The sequence below is a fragment of the Nicotiana tabacum genome, chromosome 18 (assembly GCF_000715075.1).
Source record: "Nicotiana tabacum cultivar K326 chromosome 18, ASM71507v2, whole genome shotgun sequence".
NCBI lineage: Eukaryota > Viridiplantae > Streptophyta > Magnoliopsida > Solanales > Solanaceae > Nicotiana > Nicotiana tabacum.
In genome coordinates, this window is record NC_134097.1 from 12,273,601 (window position 1) to 12,297,126 (window position 23,526).

Sequence of the window (23,526 nt, forward strand, 5' to 3'; positions counted from 1 at the left end):
TTGGCAATAGCTAGTTTGAATGGTTGGATTTTCAGTCCAGAAGTAGGAGCACAATTTTCACGGGAGCCTGTAACTTTCTTCTCCTTCCTTTGATTTTAATTCTCCAAATTCCAGGTATGAAATTTCTTCACACGTCTCTGTAATTTCATCCCAACATTCACTTTTTTGATAGTCTTCCTGAGTTTAAAATTGAATATTCTTCGTGGCTTGAAGTCTCAAATTGTGATTTTTATATTGGTTATTTCTGAATCTTTGTTTTGGGGGGTGATTTCATTGCCACTTGCTGACGAGAAAGCCCAATTGGTTTGGGGTGGGGAGAGGGGGGAGGGGAGGGGGAGATCCAGCTCCCTAAGGTTGTCCGACAAATCAGGAAAAATGGTTGCCCATAAGATGTTTGCTTAAGTGCCTGAATGAATTATTTAGTTCTGTGAAGTATTTTTCATCTGTCATATTGATTCAAGATGGTTAAGTAAGCTCACTTTGACTACAGGATTGCACTTTCTTTGGACCGTATTTGAGTTGTTCATTGTCCAATTGAGAATATCTATCCTTCAGCTGTTACAGGTTAACTGAAACTTCGAATATACACTGCCATTGTCTGAAATCTGAAATGGAACCTTGTTCTACGGCTAAACCTCAACATGATCTCCATGCAGAACATAAACATAATAAATTCATAATCACTTAACACTATAATATATGTTTAAGAGTTGGGGTAGTACAGATATATAATAGTTCGCTGACTTCATAACAATTTGTAATGAATCAGAAATCAATTACACGTCAGTCTCAAAGTAGTTGAGGTCGGATACATGAACTATCTGTATCCTTTCGCGTACAATTTATTATCTCTTAAGGTAAGCTGAATTGACACTGGTTATACTCTACATATAGGCAGAGTTAAAAGGGCAGAAGATAATAAACCAAAAAACCATATTAACAAATTATGTGGGACATTATATACTAGCTAGTCTTAAACTTCCACACCCTTAGCGTTCAAGCGGTGGAAAAACACCTACATAAGCTTCTACTTCTGAAACCCCACATGTAGTCAAAATCCTAATTCTTCTTGTCGTCCGTTGACAAGTTAGTTTCTAGAATCCTTCACCTACATATTAGTATGGAGCTTCCTCAGTATTATCATCTAATAATCATTTCATAAAACGATTACACGTGTTAATACATACATAAATGTACTAACATGACAAATATATTCCTAATTAGCTGATATCACCTATATAAATCTTTTTCTTCCATTGTGCCCTATCTTTAGTTTGCATGGATTCCAAGAAATTGTAGGTATTTCCAAACCATTTTCTTCTATGCGATTTTAGGTCTACCTCATCCCCCTTCGTCCCCCTTTTAGCACCATCACTCACCATGCTTTTGTACCTATGTACCGGAGCATCTGGAGGTCGACACAGGCAAACCATTTCAAGCAACCTTCTTTCGTTTCTATTAAAGTAGCTAGGTGCCAAAAATATAATAAATGATAATAAAAGAAAATCATAACAATTATCTTCATCGTATTACAACAAGTCAACAACTTAATATTATGGCAAGTCATTGCTAAATATTCATTTAATTATGTCTCAATGCAATTACTTCAATATTACATGAAATAAAACTTGTAGTTATAGAAATTACAAACTTTCGTTTCAAAAATAATTCGGTTAATCATGAGACACTGAGTTTATGAATATCTTCTTCTGTACAATCAGATTTACAACTATATGAACTTCCACTTCTTGGAGAAAAGTTATCTTGAAAACACTCATCATGAGGTATATCTTGCCCCCTTTTTCTTAGTTGATCAAGCTCAGCTGCCACCTCCTTCATGCATGGCCTTCTCCGTGCATTAAAATTTAAGCATCTCTTGGCAAGCTTAGCCACAGCAAGAATCACTTTTTGATCCTCAAGGTCTTTTATAATTTCAGTGTCTAAAATCTCAAAAATGAGATTTTGCTTCAATAATAATGTAAAGCGTTTGACCAAACCTGGTTCTTCTATTATGTATGAAGAGACAACTCTTTGGCTTGTCAGAAGCTCTGCAAGAACTACACCAAATGCATAGACATCACACTTGTCATTAAGTTGACCAGATCGAAAATATTGTGGATCCATGTAACCAAATGTACCCCCTACTAGTGTTGTTAAATGAGTCTTGTCAACGGACAATAATCTTGAAAGTCCAAATTCAGAAACCACTGCTCTAAAAGTATCGTCTAATAATATGTTGCTTGATTTGATATCTCTGTGAAGAATGGGAGTAGAAGCACATGAGTGCATGTAAGAAAGGGCCCCTGCTACTTCTGCAGCAATTCGCAAGCGATGGTCCCACGATAGTATTATTGTTGATGATTTTGAGACAGTAGGATCAGAATTGTGACTAAGGTTTCCATGAATATGGGATGACAAGGTTCCATTAGAGATGTATTCATAAACTAATAACGGAACTTCAATTTCTAAACAACAACCAAGTACCTGTCAGAAATAGTAAATTTAAATATTACTCTCTCCTTTTTTATTTATGTGGCGTATCTTTTTGGGACGCATTTTAATAACAAAAGAAAGACTTTTGGAATCTACTGTCTTAAACATGCCATGAGATTTATGTGGTTCTAAAGGCATGCTATTAGGAGTCGTTTGGTACAACAACAAACAAAAATATCCCGGGATAATCCCAGGATTATAATCCCATGACTAATTTATACCATATGGGAGGTGGGATAAAATAATCCTAAGTTTGATGGGATAAGGTGGGATAAGATGTGGGATTAAATTTATACCGTGTTTGGTTGGAGGTATAAATTTATCAGAACCTCCAACCAAACACGGTATAAATTTAATCCCACATCTTATCCCACCTTATCCCTTGTACCAAACGACCCCTTAAGGTAAAATGAGAAACTTTAAGTTAAATTGTTTCGAAAATATAGGAAGATGTTATTCTTTTTGGAACAAACTAATAAGGAAATAGTGCCACATAAAATGGAACAGAGGGAGTATATTATACTAGTAATAACGGAAGAAAAATAAAGTAATAGTTTAAAAGTTAGATTGATAGAGAAAACATTACATAAAGGTATTGACTTTGACAAAGACAAACTGCTATCAAGATTACAAAAGTAACTGCTGCTACAACACCTGCTTGTGAGAAAACCAATTTCATACAAAAGAAACATAAATCCATTTCTAGAACACCCTGAACTGGTGCTCCTCCTATTTTCCATAATTTTCCTTTTCCAGGCCCTTTGTAATTTTAAAACTTAGATTAAGATAACTGAGCTTCTAATATTCTTAAAGAGCAGTTAGCTAGGATAAATGTTAGTATAAAGTTCTTAGTCAGGTCATAACATGAAAAGGATAATGAATCTATTTGACAGTTCAAGGAGTGATATGTCTCAAACAAAAAGTTGCGGAAAGCATAATTTACTTAACAAAAAGAAAAATGAGAACAAAAATATAGGACAAAGAAGAGAGTTATATAATACCTAAGGAGAGTTGTATAGTCAGCATATGTTTCACATCATTTGGCTCACAAAGGAAACTGCCAGGAGTATTTATGCAACGAGCATCATTGGGACATGAATGCTTCCCTTTTTGACTTGCACACTCGTTGATGTCTGTGGAAATTAACATCAAATCAAATAAAGGTAAGAAAGAGATACAACACAATGAATGGCTCAAAGTTCTTTGATCTTGTTATCAACAAGCTTGATCAACGGTCTAATATTATGCTTGTGTTTACACAAGGGGATTAGGGAAGGGGAAGGAGGTAAGACGATAGTGGGAATTGAACCCTCAGCTATTATATGATAAATTCTCACTGGTACCACTGGACTACAAGGCATGGTAGTAGTTTTATGTTTCTTTCAATTAACAACAACAATAACAACAAACCCAGTAGTTTCCCACAAGTGGGTTCTGGGGAGGGTAAGATGTAAGCAATCTTACCCCTACCCCTGGAAGGGCAGAGAGGCTGTTTCCGATACGGGTGGGCATAAAATCCGAAAAATCGAATTCCGAAATAATTTGGTATTTCGGTTTCGGTTTTTTCGATAATCGGTACAGAAATTGCGGTAGTTCTATACGGTATACGGTATTGAGTTTTTGATATTTCGGTATTTCGGTATACCGAAATACCGAAATATTTTAGTCCAAGCCTAAATTTTTTTTTATTTTCCAGCCCAATAAGCCTAAGCCCACACCCAGACTTACGGGCAGTATCCGCTCTTAAGTTTTACCCCCTTTCCCTTTCTATTTTCTAACCTAGATTTCTCTCAAGTTTTGGACCATCTCTATCCGAGGCAAGCCGTGTTCCCTAGTTGGACCATCTCTATCTGAGGATTCTTTGGCATTACTATTTTCCTAGGAAGAGTGGCTTTTGTTCTTTGTTTCTCTAAGGTGCAACGTCTTCTTTATCACATTTTCGTGACTGATTTGCCCAGTCTTGCTTGGTGTAAGACTAGTCCTACCGTTAAGTTGAGATGCTTTTCTTGGGGAGTTGTTACTGGATGCAGTGTTGTGAAGAGCGTGAAGCGAGGAAAAGAAACAACCCCCATTTCGCTTAAAGCGAGAAGCGAAGCACTCGCTTTTTTGAAGTGAAGCGGAATTTTAAAAAAAATTTAAAATAAATACTGCATAGACAACACATGTAATTGTAAGCAAATGTTCAATACTTCAATTAAAAAACTAAAGAGTAACATCAATTAAAGCACAAAATGAGCATCCTATTCTTCTACAAGATTGTCAAATTCTTGTATTCCACTATCATTATTATATTGCTAGTCATCTTCTTCAACTTCTTCTTCTTCATCAACTAGGGACAAAGTAGCTGCCTCTTTTCCCTTCCTTTGTGAACTTGAAGTTGAGGTACTCCCCTTCAAACCATAAATCCTCTCCCCAATTCCACGCGCCTCCGCAACATCACCCCAAGTGAAATCAGAAGTATCCTCAAATACTTCTTAATCTGCATGATCTTCCAGGACTCCAGTTAGCCATTCATTAGTATCATCGATGTTGTCCAAACTAATTGGATCAATTACATTGCGAGCGTTGTAACGACGCCTCAATGTTCTATTGTACTTAATGAAGACTAGATCATTGAGACGCTTCAAGGTTAGTTTGTTCCTCTTTTTGGTATGAATCTGCAAATAATAAGTAATTAGTAAGATTAGGACAATTGAGATATAATTTAATTATTTCAATATACTAAATCTTTCTTCTTAGTTCTTACATGTTCAAACACGCTCCAATTCCTTTCACACCCGGATGAGCTACATGTAGACTTAGAACGTTGATGGCAAACTTTTGTAAATCTGGAGTGGAATGGCCATATTGCTTCCACTATTCAACTATAGAAGTAGAACAAATTTTCAAAACATAATATTGATAAAGAAATAACTTATTAACTATAAAGCAACATATAAACACTCGCTTACCTGGTGACTTCATCTTTCTTTGTCTAATCGCCATGTTTTTTCCAAAAAGTTGCTCAGCATTACTATAATTACTAAATTTCTCTTTTATTTTATCTTGCACGGATAAATCAGGTATCAACTTCTCAATACATTCAATGTATCCATTCCACAAAGGTTCATCTCCTAGAATCCTCTCTTCATTGTCATAAAACAGTTCCGGGTTCAAAACATGTCCAGTTGCATGCAAAGGGCGATGAAGCTGACCATCCCACCTTTTATCTATGATCTCAAAGACTCTTTTGTATTTTCTGTGATCACTAAAAGAGGCTTGAATAGCTTCCTTTGCCCTATCCATTGCTTCGTACAGGTAGCCCATTGGTGGCCTTTGCTCCCCATCCACCAAAACGAAGCACTTTAACTAAAGGACCACCAATCTTCAATGCATGAACCACATTGTTCCAGAATGAAGGAGAAAGTATAATATCTGTAGATTCTCTCCCTCGAGCTTCTCTTCCATAGGCACTGTTAGTGTACTTATCTGAAACAAACAATTTCTTCAAATTGTTTATTTGCCCATACATCCTATGCAAAGTCAAGAAAGCGGTAGCAAATCTTGTCTTTGCAGGTTTCACCAAGCTTCTTTGTTTAGTGAATCTCTTCATCATATTCAATAATAAAGGCCTTTGAACAATTTAGGAATGCACTCTAATTGCTTGATTAAAGACTGAACTGAAGGGTCTTTCCTTGAAAATGTCATCGAAGATCAAATTAATGCAATGTGCTACACACGGAGTCCAATAAATATGCGGGTACCCAACAGACATCAAATCACCAGCTTTAACATTTTCACTGGCGTTGTCCGTGACAACTTGAACAACATTTTCTGCTCCAATAGAGTCTATTGTACTCTTGAACAAGGAGTACATTTTGGTTGAATCAGTCGAAGAGTCGCTTGCATCAACGGACTCAAAAAACAGGCTTCCCTTAGGAGAATTCACCAATATATTGATGATCATTTCTCCATTTCTTGCTGTCCACTTATCCATCATAATGGAACAACCAAACTTGTTCCATTCTACTTTGTGCTCCTCCACGATTTTGTTCACCTCTTCCACCTCTTTGTTTAGATATGGACCTCTAACTTCATGATAAGTTGGAGGCTTCATTCCTGGACCATATTGGCCTACGGCCTCAATAAAAGCAGAAAAAGTGTCAGTATAATTAACACAATTAAAAGGAAGACCTGCATCATACATCCACCGCGCAAACATTGTAATTGCACGATCCCTCAAAATCGTTTTGGCATCAATTTGAGGATTACCACTTTTTCTTTCCTTATCTTTGGATTTTTGTGAGAAGTAACAATCCATAGGACCTTTGGTCTTGCCAGTAGATCCACAACTAGAAGATATTGTTTGCATCCTTCCTTGCTTTTGTGATTTTGATGGAAGCGAGGAAGCATCGAAACCTTCTTCTATGTCATCATCGTCATCATCAAGATTATACAGTTCTTGTTCATGAATCATTTGAGTCTTTAACTCTTTTTTTTTTTGAAGGAATGCTTTCAATTCTTCTTTCACATGCGACGGAACTTTAGGACAAGATGCGACATTTGGATCACCACCGATTAGATGCGTTTTTTGACGATAGATTCCCCCATTTGAAATCTTATCACAAAAAAGACATCTAATTGCCATCTTGTTGGTCTCGCTAACTCTTGCAGAGTAAGCCCAAGCCGAGTCTTTCCTATCTTCTTTTGGCGCCATTAAAAGAACAACTACATAACACATAAGAAATGCAATAAGAACTAAGAATAAAGAATATAAAAATTAGAGGAATTCTCTGTTAAAAACTGGAAAAATTGGGCAGTAATTTTCTGGAAAAAATTCGCCAGCATTTCGCCGCTTTTTGGACGTTTAGAAAGAAAGAGAAGAAAAAGAAGAATGAAAAGCAGAAGCTCAGAACATACCTGTTGAAGTCTTGAACTTGAAGTTGAAGAAGAAGAACAACAACCCTAGTTGATACTTTGAGATTGTTTCAGAAATCAGAAGTAGATGAAGAAGAAGAAGTCGCTGCTGTTGGAAGTTGAAGAACCCTAGTCGCTGCTGTTGAAGAAGTCCAGGCCAGTGTTTAATCCAAAAAACTCGTTTTTAATAGGGTTGGGTATTTTAAAACAGAGAAGCGGGCGCTTCTTCGCTTTCCCCCGCTTCTTGCTTTTTACAGAGAAGCGGTCGCTTTTACTGACCTGAGTCGCTTCACCTTGCTGAAGCGCTGCCCTTCACGCTTCGCCTCGCTTCTCGCTTAAAGCGAGGAAGCGGGCGCTTTTTTAAACATTGACTGGATATTGTGCTTGATACCTTCTTCACCGAAAATTTTGGAGACAATAAAACAGTTGAGGTAACAACACTCTTTTTCTTGCTTAGCTCGGAGGATCCACCATCTTTCTCCATTTTACAGCAGTGGTTTTGTCCACTGCTTAGATCTATTCAATAGAGACTCTTGAAGTTTTCCTCTTACTCTATTTCGTTAGTTGACTGATTTTTGCCGATGCTTGTTACATCATAGATGGCAGATGCTTGGAATGTTGGTTTTGCACTTTTGCTGTTACTCTATTTCTTCCAAATATCATATCAAACATAAATTCTAGTATTGTCTAGCAGGCAACAGCTAGCTTAGCACATCGTGTCCAAATGTCCAGTCCACTGTCCACTCTATCTACATCATCTATTCCGTTAATATGTTAAATCGAAACCGTACCGAACCAAAGTAAGAAATACCGAACCGTACCGAACTACTTTGGTACGGTATTTGGTATACACGATTGATAAACCGAATACCGAAATACTGAATCGAAGTTTTTAAATACCGAACCAAAAACCGAATGTCCACCCCTAGTTTCTGATAGACCCTCGGCTAGAGAACGACTTAAAAAGAAAAGGTAATTGCAACAAGTAGGAATAACAACAAGATGAAATAAGATTGAATCCAAGAATGCAGGCAAACTCTAGGTAGTAATAGCCGTCTATGGATAAAAGATATCATACTAACACTAATACTAACCAACTTAGTAAGACAAATAGAAACGCTCGACTACCTACGAACCTTCTACCCTAATCTTTGACCTCCACACCCTCCTGTTTAGGGCCATGTCCTCAGTCAGCTCCAGTTGCGCCATGTCCCGCCTAATAATCCTCAAGACTTCTTAGGCCTACCTCTACCCCTCCTGCTACCCACCGAGGCTAACCGCTCGCACCTTCTCATTGGGGCTTCTATACTTCTCCTCTTAACATGCCCGAACCATCTCAACCTCGCCTCCCACATCTTATCCTCCACAGGGGCCACTTCCACCTTTTCCCGAATAACTTCATTTCTAATCTTATCCAACCAGGTATGCCCACACATCCACCTCAACATCCTCATCTCAGCTACTTTTAGCTTCTGGGTATGAGAGTTCTTGACCGGCCAACACTCTGCTTCAAACAACATAGTCGGTCTAACTACAACCTTATAGAACTTACCTTTAAGTCTGAGCGGCACATTCTTATCACACAAGACACCAGAAGTGAGCCTCCACTTCATCTATCTTGCTCCGATACGATGACATCTTCATCAATCTCCCCGTTACCTTGTATTATAGATACTTGAAACTACCTCTCTTGGGGATGACTTGCGTATCAAGCCTCACCTCCATATCCTCTTTACCCTTCCAATTAGTGAAAGAAAAAAGAGTTTAACTTCTGTACACTGACAGTATAGAACTTTTTACACTTTTAGGTCACCTAAAAGATAACTACAAGTAATTATCCATAAAGAGTGAGATTAGTTACCTCAAAAATAAGACATGTTACATGCTAAAATAAGCTAAAATACGCCAGTGGTGAAAACTATTCTGACATTGTAATTCCCTCTATATCATTTTATGTATCTCAGTTTGATTGACCAAGAAGTTTAAATGTATAAGGAATACTTTTGAATGTTGTTTTAAACAAAAGGTGTATATATCATGCCAAAAGTATCCCTTGAATCTTGTGGTTTTACACATTCTATTTCATTCCTATAAATGAGTGTTATTAAGGGTTATAAATATGAATACTGGAATTAAAAACTTTACTAAACATAGAAACCAGGATCTAGTTACTAAGCTACGAGTTTGTCTAAACCTGGTAGCTTTGGCTTAAAACCCGTATGTATGAAAAGCGCACTAAATGAATACAAATAATAAATCTCAGACCCATTAAACTAGATCACATGCTGTAGAATCTTAAATTCAAACCCATAAAGTTCATATCATGGATCTGTCTAAGATAGAAATGCGACGTTCTCTTTGAAATAGATTAAAAAGAAAGACACATAAATTAAAATGGAGGGGGTAATATATAAGTTAGATCCAGATAAAGTTGGATACGGGAATTAGTACCTTGGCATCCATTAGGGAGGTAAGGGTTGCCTTGATAACCAGGAGAGCAATTCCATCAATATCCCTCAGTAGGTCTAGTAGTGTCATCAACGCACCTACTGTTCTTTCCGCATGCATATTTTGGCGTTCTGGTGGCTTTGTTGCAACTAACACTGCCAATTACCCAGTTCACCGCCTGCCTTGCCTTCCTTTATAATAATCATCTTTTTTGCACTTACCAAGTAATTGAGAGAATTCAGATTCAGCAATGCCTTTTTCCACAACTAAGAAATAGGTGCAATTGCTAGATGTCCATGATGTTTTCTCCGTGTTCATTGTTTGTATGGAGGCAAAGAGAATTATTGGCATTCTTGAAAAAGCAGACTGACAACAACCGTTATTCCCAGTGCAATAAGTTGATGAAGCTGAAGATGAAGCATTATTGGAGTCATAGAGCAGTGAACCTATAACGTAAAAACACTTTTTGAACCGCTTTTGCTACCACCTTAGATAATTCCCTTATGTTAAGGGAATTCAACAATTTATAATATATATACCCAAAAAAGTATAATTTTACCCTACATACACAATATAATTTTCTGATGAAAGAAATTCATATAAACCGTTTACTTACCTTTAGCTCCACCACTGTCGCAGAAAGAAGCACATCCACTTACAATATTGTCTTGGCGTCTGCTAGTGTTGTCTAAATCTTTGATATAAGCATAAATATCACACCCAATGGCTACTAAATTATTCTTGATGGAAACACTGAAATACTCGTAGATGGATTTTCCCGTGCTGTATTCATCACCGTAAAGGTTCTTTCCAGATGATTTGTTGTAGGGGTAAGGACTGAAAGGAATAACAATCGTGATGGTGTCCATGGATATATGTTTCACAGATCTATCATTAAGACCACGACTAAAAGCAGTGTTGTTATTGCACCTCACTTCAAATGGCTCATCGAAGTAACACCCTTTTCCTATCCCAAATGGATAAGGAATGGTTAAGTTGCCACATCTTTCTGGGCAGCCAGGCTTTGATGAAGATAATATTGCTGATAGTGATCTTATTCTTATAGCTGAAACTTGTGTTGTTTCCTTAAGAAGCAGGCCAATAAGAAGAATAAAAAATGACCACATGGTGGTAATCTGCATCTTCGTATATGCTGATGCTACTGCACGCCTTCTCTGGTCGAATCTTATATTATAATGGCAAAAGTTCTGGAAACCCCAGTTCTCCACAAACGAAAAAGAAGAAAAAGACTTTACAAGTGGAACATATAAGAGAAAAAGGCAAAAATAACGCCTAAGGGTGTGGCGTTAATGAAGTTGGCGAGAACCATGAGCTCTCAAATTCAAATCCCAGCGGAGGTAAAAAACACTAGATGATTTCTTCCTATCTATGCAAGCCTTGGTGGGTAGAGTTACTTTGTACTTGTTGCAGGTATCCCATGAAATTAATCAGGTGCACGCAAGCTGGTCGGGACACTACGGCTATCAAAAGATAAGGCAAAAATAGTACACTATCTTTGGACTTAGACTCGAGATGATTCTGACTTCCACATGGAGCATTAACAAAGGGGTGCACTTTCAGTATGTGGATGCTCTCTCTTCTACTTTTCTTTCTTCTTTTCTTTTTTTTGTTTTGTTTTGTTTGGTTTGGTGTTATATATGGAATAGTTGTTTCTGTTGTTTGCAATCTCTAATAGAAAGTGAAACTCATGTCTGATATTTTATTTTTTTCATCCCATGTGGAAGAGGAGCACAACGGTAAAGTTGTCTCCATGTAACTTACAGGTCACGGGTTCGAGCCGTGAAAACAGTCAATAATGTTTGTATTAAGGTTGGTTGTCTACATCACACCCTAGGGGTGCGGCTCTGCGTGAATGCAGATACTTTTTGCACTAGGTTGCCCTTATCCCTTGTGGATGAAAAAATTAAGATCTTTGGATCAAACCTATCTTTCTATGGCTCACTTATGTTTTAAATATGTGTGTTCAATATGATTGTTTTACAAGAATAGAGATGGGCGGCCGTTTTGAAAAGAGAGAAGACCAGATGAGAAAAATTCATTTTTGCTGCAGAATTTTTGTGCGATCAGTTAACTTCAATTTGCGTTTTGATTCATCATTGTTGGATCGAGCTGACTTGTTACAGGGAGTTTCTAACATCCTATTCTTAGTTGAACAGTAGAGATCGTGTTGGATGGACTGTTACTGTAAATTTTGAGTCAAAATGAACAGTAAGCTAGTTTTCTGGGATAATCGTTCTTATTCTTCACTTGTTTTGTTATAGCTATTGTTACTATTGTTTTTCCATGTCTAGTGAGAAGCAACAACAACAACCCAGTATAATCTCACTAGTGGGGTCTGGGGAGGGTAAGTGGGGTCTGGGGAGGGTAGTGTGTACGCAGACCTTACCCCTACCCTGGGGTAGAGAGGCTGTTTCCAATAGACCCTCGGCTACTTCCCTTCAAGAACTCCCCACCTTGTTCTTGGGTAACGCGAACTCACAACCTCTTGATTGGAATTGAAGGGTGCTTACCACTAAAGCAACCCACTCTTGTGAACTTATATTATTTTTCCCAAGCCTAACATTTTTTATTCGGGTTTGAGGGTTTTTTGTTTTTGGGTTGGTTCTTTTAATCACACAATGCCAGTTGTCATGTCCGTTAAAACATGAGTAAATATAAAACTTTGCTGGACGACAGGGGCATATATGAAAGAAAAGTATAAACAGAGATATGAGATAAACAAAAATAGAGAAGTATATTCCTTTTCTACTCATATATTCTACTTTTCCACTTCACCACAAGAAAAATGATTAGTAGCAACTGAAAAACTAGTCCCTAAAAGTGTGATTCATGGTCCATAAAAGTCAATAGCGACCAAAAAACTTAGTCGATACACACGTTATAGGCTCTGCCACTAAAAGCCAATAACAATGAGGTTCAAATAACAGGTCCTTAAGGGATCATAGTGACTAGAATTATTATAATCCACAAGTGTAAATTTAGGGATCATATTTTTCTCTTTAAATAGTGTTTGGGGTCACTATTTTTGGTGTCTGCAGATTTTTAAGAACACGTTTTTTTAATCCTAAAAAGTCTTTAAGGACAAAAACTAAGGTGGGGTTAAGCATCTGTAAGGGCATGAGCATGACTGATCCCTAAGAGGTCGTTTGGTTGGGGATTGTTATAATATCCTTCCATAGGGATAAAAATAATACTACAGTCCCGGGATAACTAATCTCAAAATTAGTTATACTGTGATTTTATTCCAATCATACGTGGAATAAACGCATTTCAAATTTATTATCGGGACTAATTATCCCTTATCCCTTATCGCTCATACCAAACGAGCCATAAATGTCTATGTTAACGTATAAGAAAATTGCTTTCTAGCATCCCACATTTAGTAATGAATTAATATTCCTTGTCCCTACCATGTAAGGGCATGAACATGATTGTCACCTTGTAGATATCTTATGGTATTAGTGAACAAACTGGCCCAAATATTATAATTCTAAACAAATAAATAAATAAATAAATACAATTAAATGTTTTAAAGGTTAACAAATTAAGATACTATAAAATTATTTGTCAAATGTTTTTTCGTGCCATAGTGCTTTTCTTCTCTTTAAATTGTGGATCTCTCCGAGTTATTTTCATCTGTCCGTTTTACTTGTCATGTTTGACTTTTGCACACTCCTTATAACAAATATACTCCCTTCAAATACATATCTTTCGAATTGTTATAAAATAAAGACTGTAAAGTAAAGACAAGTATAGAGAGAAACTGATATATTATTCAAACTTCAAACTTCTGTACATAATGAACTGAATTCTCCTCTATTTATAGAAGAAAGGAAGTTGCTGTGTAAGCTGCTACTGCAAGCTGCTGTGTAAACTGCTACTGCAAGATGCTGTGTAAGCTGCTTCTGCAAGCTGCTGCTCTAAACTGTTGTGCCAGATATAGATAATCTTCTATTATGGGTAATATTTATCTATAACAGAGTACCGAAAGGATAAGCTTCTTCAAGAGGCTTATTTCCAATAGAGTACTAAATAGATAAATGTATTTATGGCGGAGTCTCATATGGATAAACTTCTCCAGGAAACTTATTTACAACGAAGTACTAAATGAACATCCATATTATAATATATTCATAACACTCCCCATTGGATGTTCATTAAAAGATAATGTGCCTCGTTAAAACCTTACTAGGAAAAACCCCGTGGGAAAAAATTCTAGTGAAGAAAAAAGAGTACACATATTTAGTAATGCGCATTGCTAGCTGCCTCATTAAAAACCTTATAAGGAAAACCCTGTGGGAAAAAAACCTTAATAAGGAAAAAAGAGTACATCGCGTATTTTACTCCCCCTGATGAAAACCTTGTTTCAAATATTTAAGTCTCCGCATTCCAATCTTGTATACCATCTTCTCAATAGTTGAAGTTGGTAAAGATTTGGTGAATAAATCTGCCGGATTGTCACTTGAACAGATTTGTTGCACATCAATGTCACCATTTTTCTAAAGATCGTGTGTGTAGAATAATTTTGGTGAAATGTGCTTCGTTCTATCTCCTTTTATAAATCCTCCCTTCAATTGGGCTATGCATGCAGCATTGTCTTCGTATAAAATTGTGGGTCTTTTCTCACATTTTTCTCGAATAAAATAAATTATTGATCTCAACCATACGCATTCCCTACTTGCTTCATGAATGGCTATTATTTCAGCATGATTTGAAGAAGTAGCAACAATAGATTATTTTGTGGAGCGCCATGATATGATAGTACCTCCACATATAAACACGTACCCGGTCTGAGATCTAGCTTTATGGGGATCAGATAAATAACCTGCATCTGCATAACCAACAAGATCTGCACTATCTTTGTTAGCATAAAACAAACTTATATCAAGAGTTCCCTTTAAATATCGCAATATATGCTTAATCCCGTTACAATGTCTCCGTGTAGGAGAAGAGCTATATCTTGCTAGTAAATTAACAGAAAATGCTATGTCAGGCCTTGTAGCATTAGCAAGATACATAAGTGCACCAATTGCACTGAGATAGGGTGTTTCAGGACCCAGGAGTTCCTCATCCTCTTCTGGAGGTCGGAACGGGTCCTTATTCACTTCAAGTGATCGAACAACCATTGGTGTACTCAATGGGTGCGCTTTGTCCATGTAAAAGCGTTTTAAGACCCTTTCTGTATAGGCAGATTGATGCATAAAGATCCCATTTGCTAAATATTCAATTTGTAGTCCAAGACAAAGTTTTGTCTTTCCAAGATCTTTCATCTCAAATTCTTTCTTAAGATATTCAATTGCCTTTTGGAGCTCTTCTGGAGTTCCAACAAGATTTATGTCATCAACATAAACAGCAAGTATAACAAATTCTAATGCCATTTTCTTTATAAAAATATATGGACAAATAACATCATTTATGTAACCCTCTTTCAACAAATATTCACTGAGGCGATTATACCACATGCGCCCAGATTGTTTTAAACCGTACAAAGATCTTTGTAATCTGATTGAGTACATTTTCCGAGATTTTGAATATGCTTCAGGCATTTTAAATCCTTCAGGGATTTTCATGTAAATCTCATTATCAAGTGACCCGTACAGATAAGCTGTAACCACATCCATCATATGTATTTCAAGCCTTTCACGTAAGGCTAAACTGATGAGATATCGAAATATTATGGCATCCATAACGGGTGAATATGTTTCTTCATAATCGACTCCAGGTCGTTGTGAGAATCCTTGTGCGACAAGGCGAGCCTTGTATCTTTCAACTTCATTTTGCTCATTCTTTTTTCGCACAAAAACCTATTTATGACCAACTGATTTTATACCAGCAGGTGTTTGGACTACTGGTCTAAAGACTTCTCTTTTAGCAAGTGCGTTCAATTCTGATTGAATTGCCCCTTACCATTTTGGCCAATCAGATCTTTGTTGACATTCTTCGACAGATCGGGGTTCAAAATTCTCACTATCTTGCATAATGTTAAGTGCAATATTATATGCAAAAAAATTATCCACCACTATTTCAGATCGATTTAAATTAATCCCATCACCAGTAGAACTTATTAAAAGTTCTTCGCTCACTTGAGTCTCGGGTTTATTGATTTCTTCAGGAATCTCATAACTAATCAGATCTTGGGTCTCTTCAGGAGATCCCTTCATAATATCATTTTGATCATTTTTTGATTTTCTTTTTCTAGGATTTCGATCCTTAGAACCCATAGGCCTACCACGCTTCAGGCATGCTTTAGGTTCACTAGCTCTCATGCTAATAGATGGTCCTGCTGGGACATCAATTCGGATAGGCACATTCTCTGCAGGGATATGTGACTTAGTTATCATTTTCAAATCAGTAAATGCGTCTAGCATTTGATTTGCTATATTCTGTAAATGGATGATCTTCTGGACCTCCTAATTACATATAGGGGTACGTGGATCAAAGTGAGATAATGATGAAACTTTCCACATAATTTCTCTTTTGATTTCCTTTTTCTCTCTCCCTAATTGTGGAAAATTTATTTCATCAAATCGACAATCTGCAAATCGAGCAGTAAATAAATCTTCCGTCAATGGTTCAAGATAGCGAATAATAGAGGGTGATTCAAACCCAATATATATTCCTAACCTTCTTTGGGGGCCCATCTTACTGCGTTGTGGTGGTGCTACTGGCACATATACAGCACATCCAAAAATTCGTAGATGGGCAATATTTGGTTCATGACCAAAAACTAATTGTGACAGAGAATATTTATTATAATGTGTTAGTCTGAGACGGATAAGTGATGCTGCGTGCAAGATAGCATGGCCCCAAATAGTAGTGGGCAATTTTGTTTTCATAAGTAGTGGTCTTGCTATCAATTGCAGTCGTTTAATAAATGACTCTGCAAGGCCATTTTGAGTATGAACATAAGCTACCGGATGTTCAACTTTTATCCCAACTGATAGACAGTAATCATCAAAAGCTTGAGATGAGAATTCTCCAGCATTATCAAGGCGAATAGCCTTTATAGGATAATCTGGGAATTGTGCCCTTAATCGAATTATTTGGGCTAATAACTTTGCAAACGCCAGGTTGCGAGATGATAATAGGCACACATGAGACCATCTTGAAGATGCATCTATCAGGACCATAAAATATCTAAACAACCCACTTGGTGGGTGAATAGGTCCACATATATCCCCATGTATACGTTCTAAGAAGGTAGGGGACTCAATACCAACCTTCATTGGTGATGGTCTAGTGATCATTTTGCCTTGATAACAAGCATCACAAGAAAATTCATTATTTGTAAGAATCTTCAGGTTCTTTAATGGATGCCCACTCGAATTTTCAGTAATTCGTCTCATCATTATTGATCCAGGATGGCCCAACGGCCATGCCAAAGCACAAAAGTATTTGAATCAGTAAACTTATGGTTTACGATAGAGTATGCTTCAACTGTACTAATCTTTGAATAATATAAGCCAGAAGATAAAGTTGGTAACTTTTCTACAATGCATTTCTGGCCAGAAATATTCTTTGTAATACAAAGATATTCCACATTCATTTCATCTATTGTCTCAACATGATATCCATTTCGGCGGATATCTATAAAACTCAACAAGTTTCTTCGGGACTTGGAGGAGAATAATGCATTCTCTATAATAAGTTTTGTTCCTTAGACAGAAATACAATAGCTCTTCCGGAGCCTTCAATCAAACTTATATTACCAGAAATTGTAGAAACATTTGCTTTTTCCTTATGCAAATAAGAAAAGTATTTCTGATCTTTGAATATGGCATGGGTTGTTCCACTATCAACTACACAAATATCTTCATGATTGGTCTTTAATCCAAACATAATTTGAGGATTATCCATATTCTCTGATACTTTCAAAGTAGTTTCTCGAGATGGCAGAGTCTCGTGCTGATAACGTGTTATAAAATAAAGACTGTAAAGTAAAGACAAGTATAGAGAGAAACTGATATATTATTCAAACTTCAAACTTCTGTACATAATGAACTGAATTCTCCTCTATTTATAGAAGAAAGGAAGCTGCTGTGTAAGCTGCTTGTAAGCTGCTGTGTAAGCTGTTGCTCTAAACTGTTGTGCCAGATATAGATAATCTTCTATCATGGGTAATACTTATCCATAACGGAGTACCGAAAGGATAAGCTTCTTCAGGAGGCTTATTTCCAATAGAGTACTAAATAGATAAATGTATTTATGGCGGAGTCTCATATGGATAAACTTCTTTAGGAAGCTTATTTACAACAGAGTACTAAATGAACATCCATAATATAATATATTCATAACAGATCTCAATTTATTACTACTATTTTTGCTTTCACTATATTTATCTCTCTCCACTTTTATCCGAGTAAGTTAAAGGTGAACAAAAAAATTAATTCTTTTTTAATTTACGAAAATAACAAATATCTTGGACCAATTATTTTTAATAACTATGACCATAAAGAAAGGTCGGAGCGAGTAATTTGTTGTTAATATATAGTGGAGGTCTTGCGCACAAGTATGCTTTCTGTTTTAGATGGCACCATTTTTAGAAGTGTGTATTTCAACCAGCTATGCAGAGTTGTTTATACTTTATATATTGTACCAAAGTGCACTACCACCAATACATTTGGCAATAGTGTGCTTTTCAATAATTTTACCGTTAATAAATCCAGCTCAATGCATAAAGTATTTCGTATTCACACAGGATTCGAAAAGCGTCGCACCCTAAGGGTGTGATGTATACAGTCTACCCTAATGCAAGTGTTAGTGGCTGCTTCCACTGCTCGAACCGCTGACCTATAGACAACTTTACTGTTGCTCCGAGACTCCCATAATATCTTGAGCAATTGCTGCATTGTGATAACCAAGCTCAATACTAGTGGTTTATACACTTGCAAGATCTGTGATGTTGTGCCCATTATTGGTCTGAGCATGTTAACACTACCAAACAGTCACTTTTGAGTCATTTTATTTAGAAGTTGGCACATTTTTAACATTAGACCAGTTATCTGAAATTCGAAAGTGGCCATACATGGTTTGAAAATTCAACATTTAAGGCCAATAATCAGACCACAATTTTAATTTTAAAAATGTGACCAATTTCTAGATGAGGCCCCAGAAGTAATCAACCAGGTGTAATAAAGCACTATCTGACTCTGTTGTGGTCTCCACCCTATTAGCAGTAGCGAACACCAAGTAACTTTGTGCTATAAAATGACAGATCGGTAATAAAAGGCCATGTACTAAGAAAGAGCAACTCTATAGACCTTTATCCGGAAAAACTGAAGTACCCAGTTGGATCACTAATTCGTAGATGGACAACCTCTAGAAAGGATCTCCATAGACAGGAGAATAAAATACCATTGTAACTATGCTCGGACTAGAGCCCCTATTCTAGTTCGATATGCCACCAATACATTCTACATTTGAAATTTGGCTTGAACACTGGAATGAACCTGCTGTGAGAGATTTATTAGCCTAGAACAAAGGGCTCTTGGTGAGCCTAGTGAAAAGTATATTTAATTTCTTAAATTGTCACTCAAGTATGCAAGGTTTGGGAATCGGAGAAGGGCCACACTCTAAGGATGTCATGTAGATAACTTACCCTTATACAAGTACTAGTGACTGTTTTCACGGCTCGAACCCCTGTCATGTAGACAATTTTACCGTTACTCCAAGGTTCCCCTAATATTTTGAGCAATTGTTGCTTTGTGATAACTAAGTTCAATACTAGTGGTTTGTACCCTTGGAAGCTCTGTGGTGTTGTGCCCATTGGTCTGAGCATGTTAACACTACCAAACAGTCACTTCTGTGTCATTTTATTTTGAGGTTGGCCACATTTTTCAACACTAGACCAGTTATCTGAAATTCGAAAGTGGCCATACATGGTTTGAAAATTCAACATTCACAGCCAATAATCAGATCACATTTTAAATTTTTAAGAAGTGACCAATTTCTAGATATAAGGCCACAGAAGTAATCACCAGGTGTAATAAAGCACTATCTGACTGTGTTGCGGCCTCCGCCCTTATTAGTAGTAGTGAACACCAAGTAACTTTGTGTTGTAAAATGTAAGACCGCTAATGAAAGGCCATGTACTAAGAAAGCGCAATTCTATGGGACCTTTATCGGGGAAAAACTAGAAGTGCCCAGTTGGATCACTAATTCGTAGACGGACAACCTCTAGAAAGGATCTCCCTTGAAAGGAGAATAAATACCATTGTAACCAGGCTCAGACTAGAGCCTTACTCTAGGTAGATGTACCAGCAATATATTCTATATTTGAAATTTGGCTTGAACACAGGAATGAACTGCTGTGAGAGATTTATTAGCCTAGATAGAACAAGGGCTCTTGGTGAGCCTAGTGAAAAAGTAGAGTTAATTTCTTAAATGGTCACTCAAGTTCCCGTAATTAAACAGTTAACTCATTTATGGAGATTGTGGATCTTCTTGGAGATTATGAATAATCAGGTTCAGTAACTTTTAAGTAAAGATTACATTTTTAAGCGTGAATGGGAACATTGGAGCAACGGTCAGGTTGTTTCCGTGTGACCTATAGGTCACGAGTTCGAGTCGTGGAATCAACCACTGATACTTGCATCAGGGTAGGCTGCCTACATCAAACCCCCTTAGGGTGCGGCCCTTCCTGCGTGAACGCAATATACTTTATACACCGGGTTATCTGTTTTTTTTAGTTACATTTTTAAGCATAGAGCACAACCAATATGCATTCTACCAACCAATGAAGTTACAGTGACTATCATGCAAGCATTTTCAACATTAAAGAATTTAACAAAACTTGAGGAGTTTATGGCCTTTATCTTCCAAATATCCTACAAAATGACAATAATATGGCAATAACAAGAATGACTTGGACATCTGCATCTGTTTCTTGAATGGTTGTTTTTTAAATGCTATCTCTTTCTTTCTGCCCGAAAGACTTCTTCAATCCAGCTTCACTGAAGAGAACAAGTAATGTACAAACCAGAAAGAGGAAAGGAACCCGACTGTGCCTGTCGCGAGCATGATTGCCAAGACCATAAAGAGAGAATATCCGAGGTAAAGTGTGGCGGAAACAGGACCACTCAAGCTCTTGAGATCGAAGATTAGATAGTTAACGGAGTATAAGAAAATGTATATAGCAACTGATCCAGAAGCGAAGAAAGATTTCCACCACCATTTCCAGTCCTCCACACAAAGATGCATGTAGGTAAGAACAAGAGACACCTCAGCACAAACCACGACAAGGAGGATCATGACAATGAGGAGGAAACCAAAGACATAGTACACACGACCCATCCAAAGACTCGACATGATGAAGAAGAGCTCAATGAAAAGAGTACCGAAAGGAAGGGTGCCTGCACCCAAAACTAATAACCAAGATGGATACTTTTGTGGCGGGATTTCACGTGGGATTTGGTTGATTCGAACGGGGTATTCAATGTGAGGAGCCTTCGCCCCAAAATAACCACCGAGCAGGGTCAGAGGAACTGAAATGCAGAACCAAAGTAAAATGAGGACGACAAACAAAGAAAACGGAATGGCTCCTGTGCTGTGACTACCCCATAGCAGGAAGTTCAATGTGGTTAGAATGAAGAAAGCGATTCCGGGGAAGAAACAAGCAGCTTTCCATGAGACTGAAACCCAGCCCTTATGATTGCCACAGAAGATTGTCCTCCAAAGACGAACAGCAACATAACCAGCTACAACCCCGAGTATCATATAGAAGAATAGCATGCCTGTAATCAATGTTCCACGGGAAGCTGGGGACATAAATCCGAGGGCAGCAAACATGATAGTCACAACACCCATCCCTAGGATTTGAACCTCATCTCCAACCATCACACACAAAAGCGCCGGATTACTTGGAGCCCTGAAAACATCACTCACTACAAGTTTCCACCCAGATAGCTCCTCGTTCATTTGGGCTTGGGCCTCTTTGTCGAGTTCCTCATACCTTGTAAGATCCCGCCTAACAGTTCTCAAGAAGATTACAAGCACGATTCCAGCCAAGAAAGTGATCACCATAAGTGAGTTAAGGATAGAGAACCAGTGCACCTTTGCACCTTCCATCTTCAAATAAGCATCCCATCTTGACGGCCATTTGATGTCACTTTCGACAAAGTTCACCTCATAAGTAAAAGACACAGGCTCGTTTTCTTTAATAGCCATGGCGACTGTTGTAGGATCGCACTTAATTGGAGTTGGGTACTTACTGTACAGTTTCAAGTTTTTGGCTGAATCAGGGGTATGCTGGACACTACAAGGAACAACCTCAAACCCAACAACCTCGTAACCAGGTGCCTCCGATCCACCATTTCCAATCGTCGAGATCACCTCAGCTGCATCACCAGTACCCATAACCCTAGCCACATTGGTCTCCTCATACTTATGAACAAGAACAGTAAACTTCAAGTGATTAAACACATAATATGCATCTTGAACCCTAATCCCAATCGGATAACCCGTCCAACGCAAGAAATAACCGTCCTTCCTCGTATAACGAATAGCAGGCAAATTATCAAGAATCAAATTCACTTGATACATCTCATCAATCCTCTTCTTTAAAAGCTTAAACTCCTCACCAGACAAAGATTTAGTTTGACACAAGAAAATCTCGGTCTCATTCGTATACATCTTAAACCTATAAGGAGAATTCTCAATCCTATCACCCATAAGAAGCTCACCAAGATTCTCAGCACTATCTTTAACACCCTCTTGGGGTTGACAAAAAGGCAAGCTATAGTAACTATAAGGCAACTCAGTGTCAATTGAGGTCAATGAATTGACTTTAACATTCAAAAAATCACCAACCCCATATTTGCGAGGGTAACTACCAGGCAGATAAAACCCATGACCCAATTCAGATGCTAAGCAGATAAACAAAACCCAAATCTTGAATTTGTCTAAAGATCTCATTTTTAGTTGTTTCTTGATCAGATCTGTAGGTAAAATGCCAGGATCAGTGGAGTTTCCAAGTGGGGTTTTACACAAGATTCAAGATTCAGTCTTTAAAACAAGAAAATTTACAGAAAAAGAAAATGACAGGGAATATTAAAGGGTTTAGGTGAAAAATGTAGAGATCTAACTCACCTCCAAAAGGTATTCCGAGCAGAGATTGTGGAGCGACAGAAGAAGAAGAGATCTGGAAGTCAAGAATTTATATGAGCAGAGATTGAGGGCCCACTTGCGAAATGACTGACTTATGTCCTAATCAATAGAATGGAGATTCTAGTCATCTAGTGGGCATTTGGACATTATATTGTTTGTAAATATAAATAAATACATAAAATTATTCACAAAACAATATTTGCATTTACAAATTACATTTAATATTATTTTAAACTTCAACTGAGTTAAATTTATATTCAAATACAATTTCAATTTCTAAATAATTGTTTGTAACTGCAACTTTGGAAAATTGTTTTTTTTTTCAATTTCAGCTAAATATTAACTGCTGAAAAAGAAAAATAAAGCTAAATATTGTATTGACCATATAGATATGTCTTATTTGATGTGATAAAATTATCTAGACAGAAACAGGCCCCTAGAGGAGAGGAAACCATGTAAAATGTGTGGGGAACTTAGATGGTATTGAAATGTTGTATATAAGTGAGGTGGCAAAGAATTGCAATCACTAAACTGTAAGTTTTATTTTAAAAGTTTTCATTTGCT

The 23,526-nt window shown here is 37.2% G+C and overlaps 3 protein-coding genes across 4 annotated transcripts; all 3 read right to left on the bottom strand.

The window, feature by feature from the left end:
• Positions 1 to 1,609: 1,609 nt before the first annotated feature.
• LOC107762922 (wall-associated receptor kinase 2) lies at positions 1,610 to 12,074 on the bottom strand. Its single transcript, XM_075236025.1, is given in 6 exon segments — positions 1,610 to 2,484; positions 3,080 to 3,147; positions 3,495 to 3,626; positions 9,841 to 10,021; positions 10,024 to 10,283; positions 10,454 to 12,074. Coding segments are annotated over 6 exon segments (1,974 nt in total). The 5' UTR covers positions 10,980 to 12,074; the 3' UTR covers positions 1,610 to 1,677.
• On the bottom strand, positions 4,665 to 9,948 carry LOC107762924 (uncharacterized). 2 transcript variants are annotated; one of them, XM_075236617.1, is made up of 4 exons: positions 7,393 to 9,948; positions 5,445 to 7,200; positions 5,240 to 5,357; positions 4,665 to 5,150 (listed from the first exon to the last, which is right to left on the bottom strand). In XM_075236617.1, the coding sequence occupies exon 2, from the start codon at positions 7,187 to 7,189 to the stop codon at positions 6,116 to 6,118; it is 1,074 nt and encodes a 357-aa protein (XP_075092718.1). In that variant the 5' UTR covers positions 7,190 to 7,200; positions 7,393 to 9,948; the 3' UTR covers positions 4,665 to 5,150; positions 5,240 to 5,357; positions 5,445 to 6,115. The 2 variants fall into 2 exon arrangements, with proteins under 2 accessions (XP_075092718.1, XP_075092717.1); XM_075236616.1 differs by having other exon boundaries at positions 5,445 to 9,847.
• Positions 12,075 to 20,622: 8,548 nt separating the features above from the next.
• On the bottom strand, positions 20,623 to 23,071 carry LOC107801766 (transmembrane 9 superfamily member 11-like). The gene is made up of 2 exons (XM_016625155.2): positions 22,945 to 23,071; positions 20,623 to 22,793 (listed from the first exon to the last, which is right to left on the bottom strand). The coding sequence occupies exon 2, from the start codon at positions 22,768 to 22,770 to the stop codon at positions 20,797 to 20,799; it is 1,974 nt and encodes a 657-aa protein (XP_016480641.1). The 5' UTR covers positions 22,771 to 22,793; positions 22,945 to 23,071; the 3' UTR covers positions 20,623 to 20,796.
• Positions 23,072 to 23,526: the final 455 nt, after the last annotated feature.

Coding starts and splice junctions, on each gene's coding strand:
- LOC107762924 (XM_075236616.1), bottom strand. CDS start 7,213: ATGTGTTATGTAGTTGTTCTTTTAATGGCGCCAAAAGAAGATAGGAAA.
- LOC107801766 (XM_016625155.2), bottom strand. CDS start 22,770: ATGAGATCTTTAGACAAATTCAAGATTTGGGTTTTGTTTATCTGCTTA.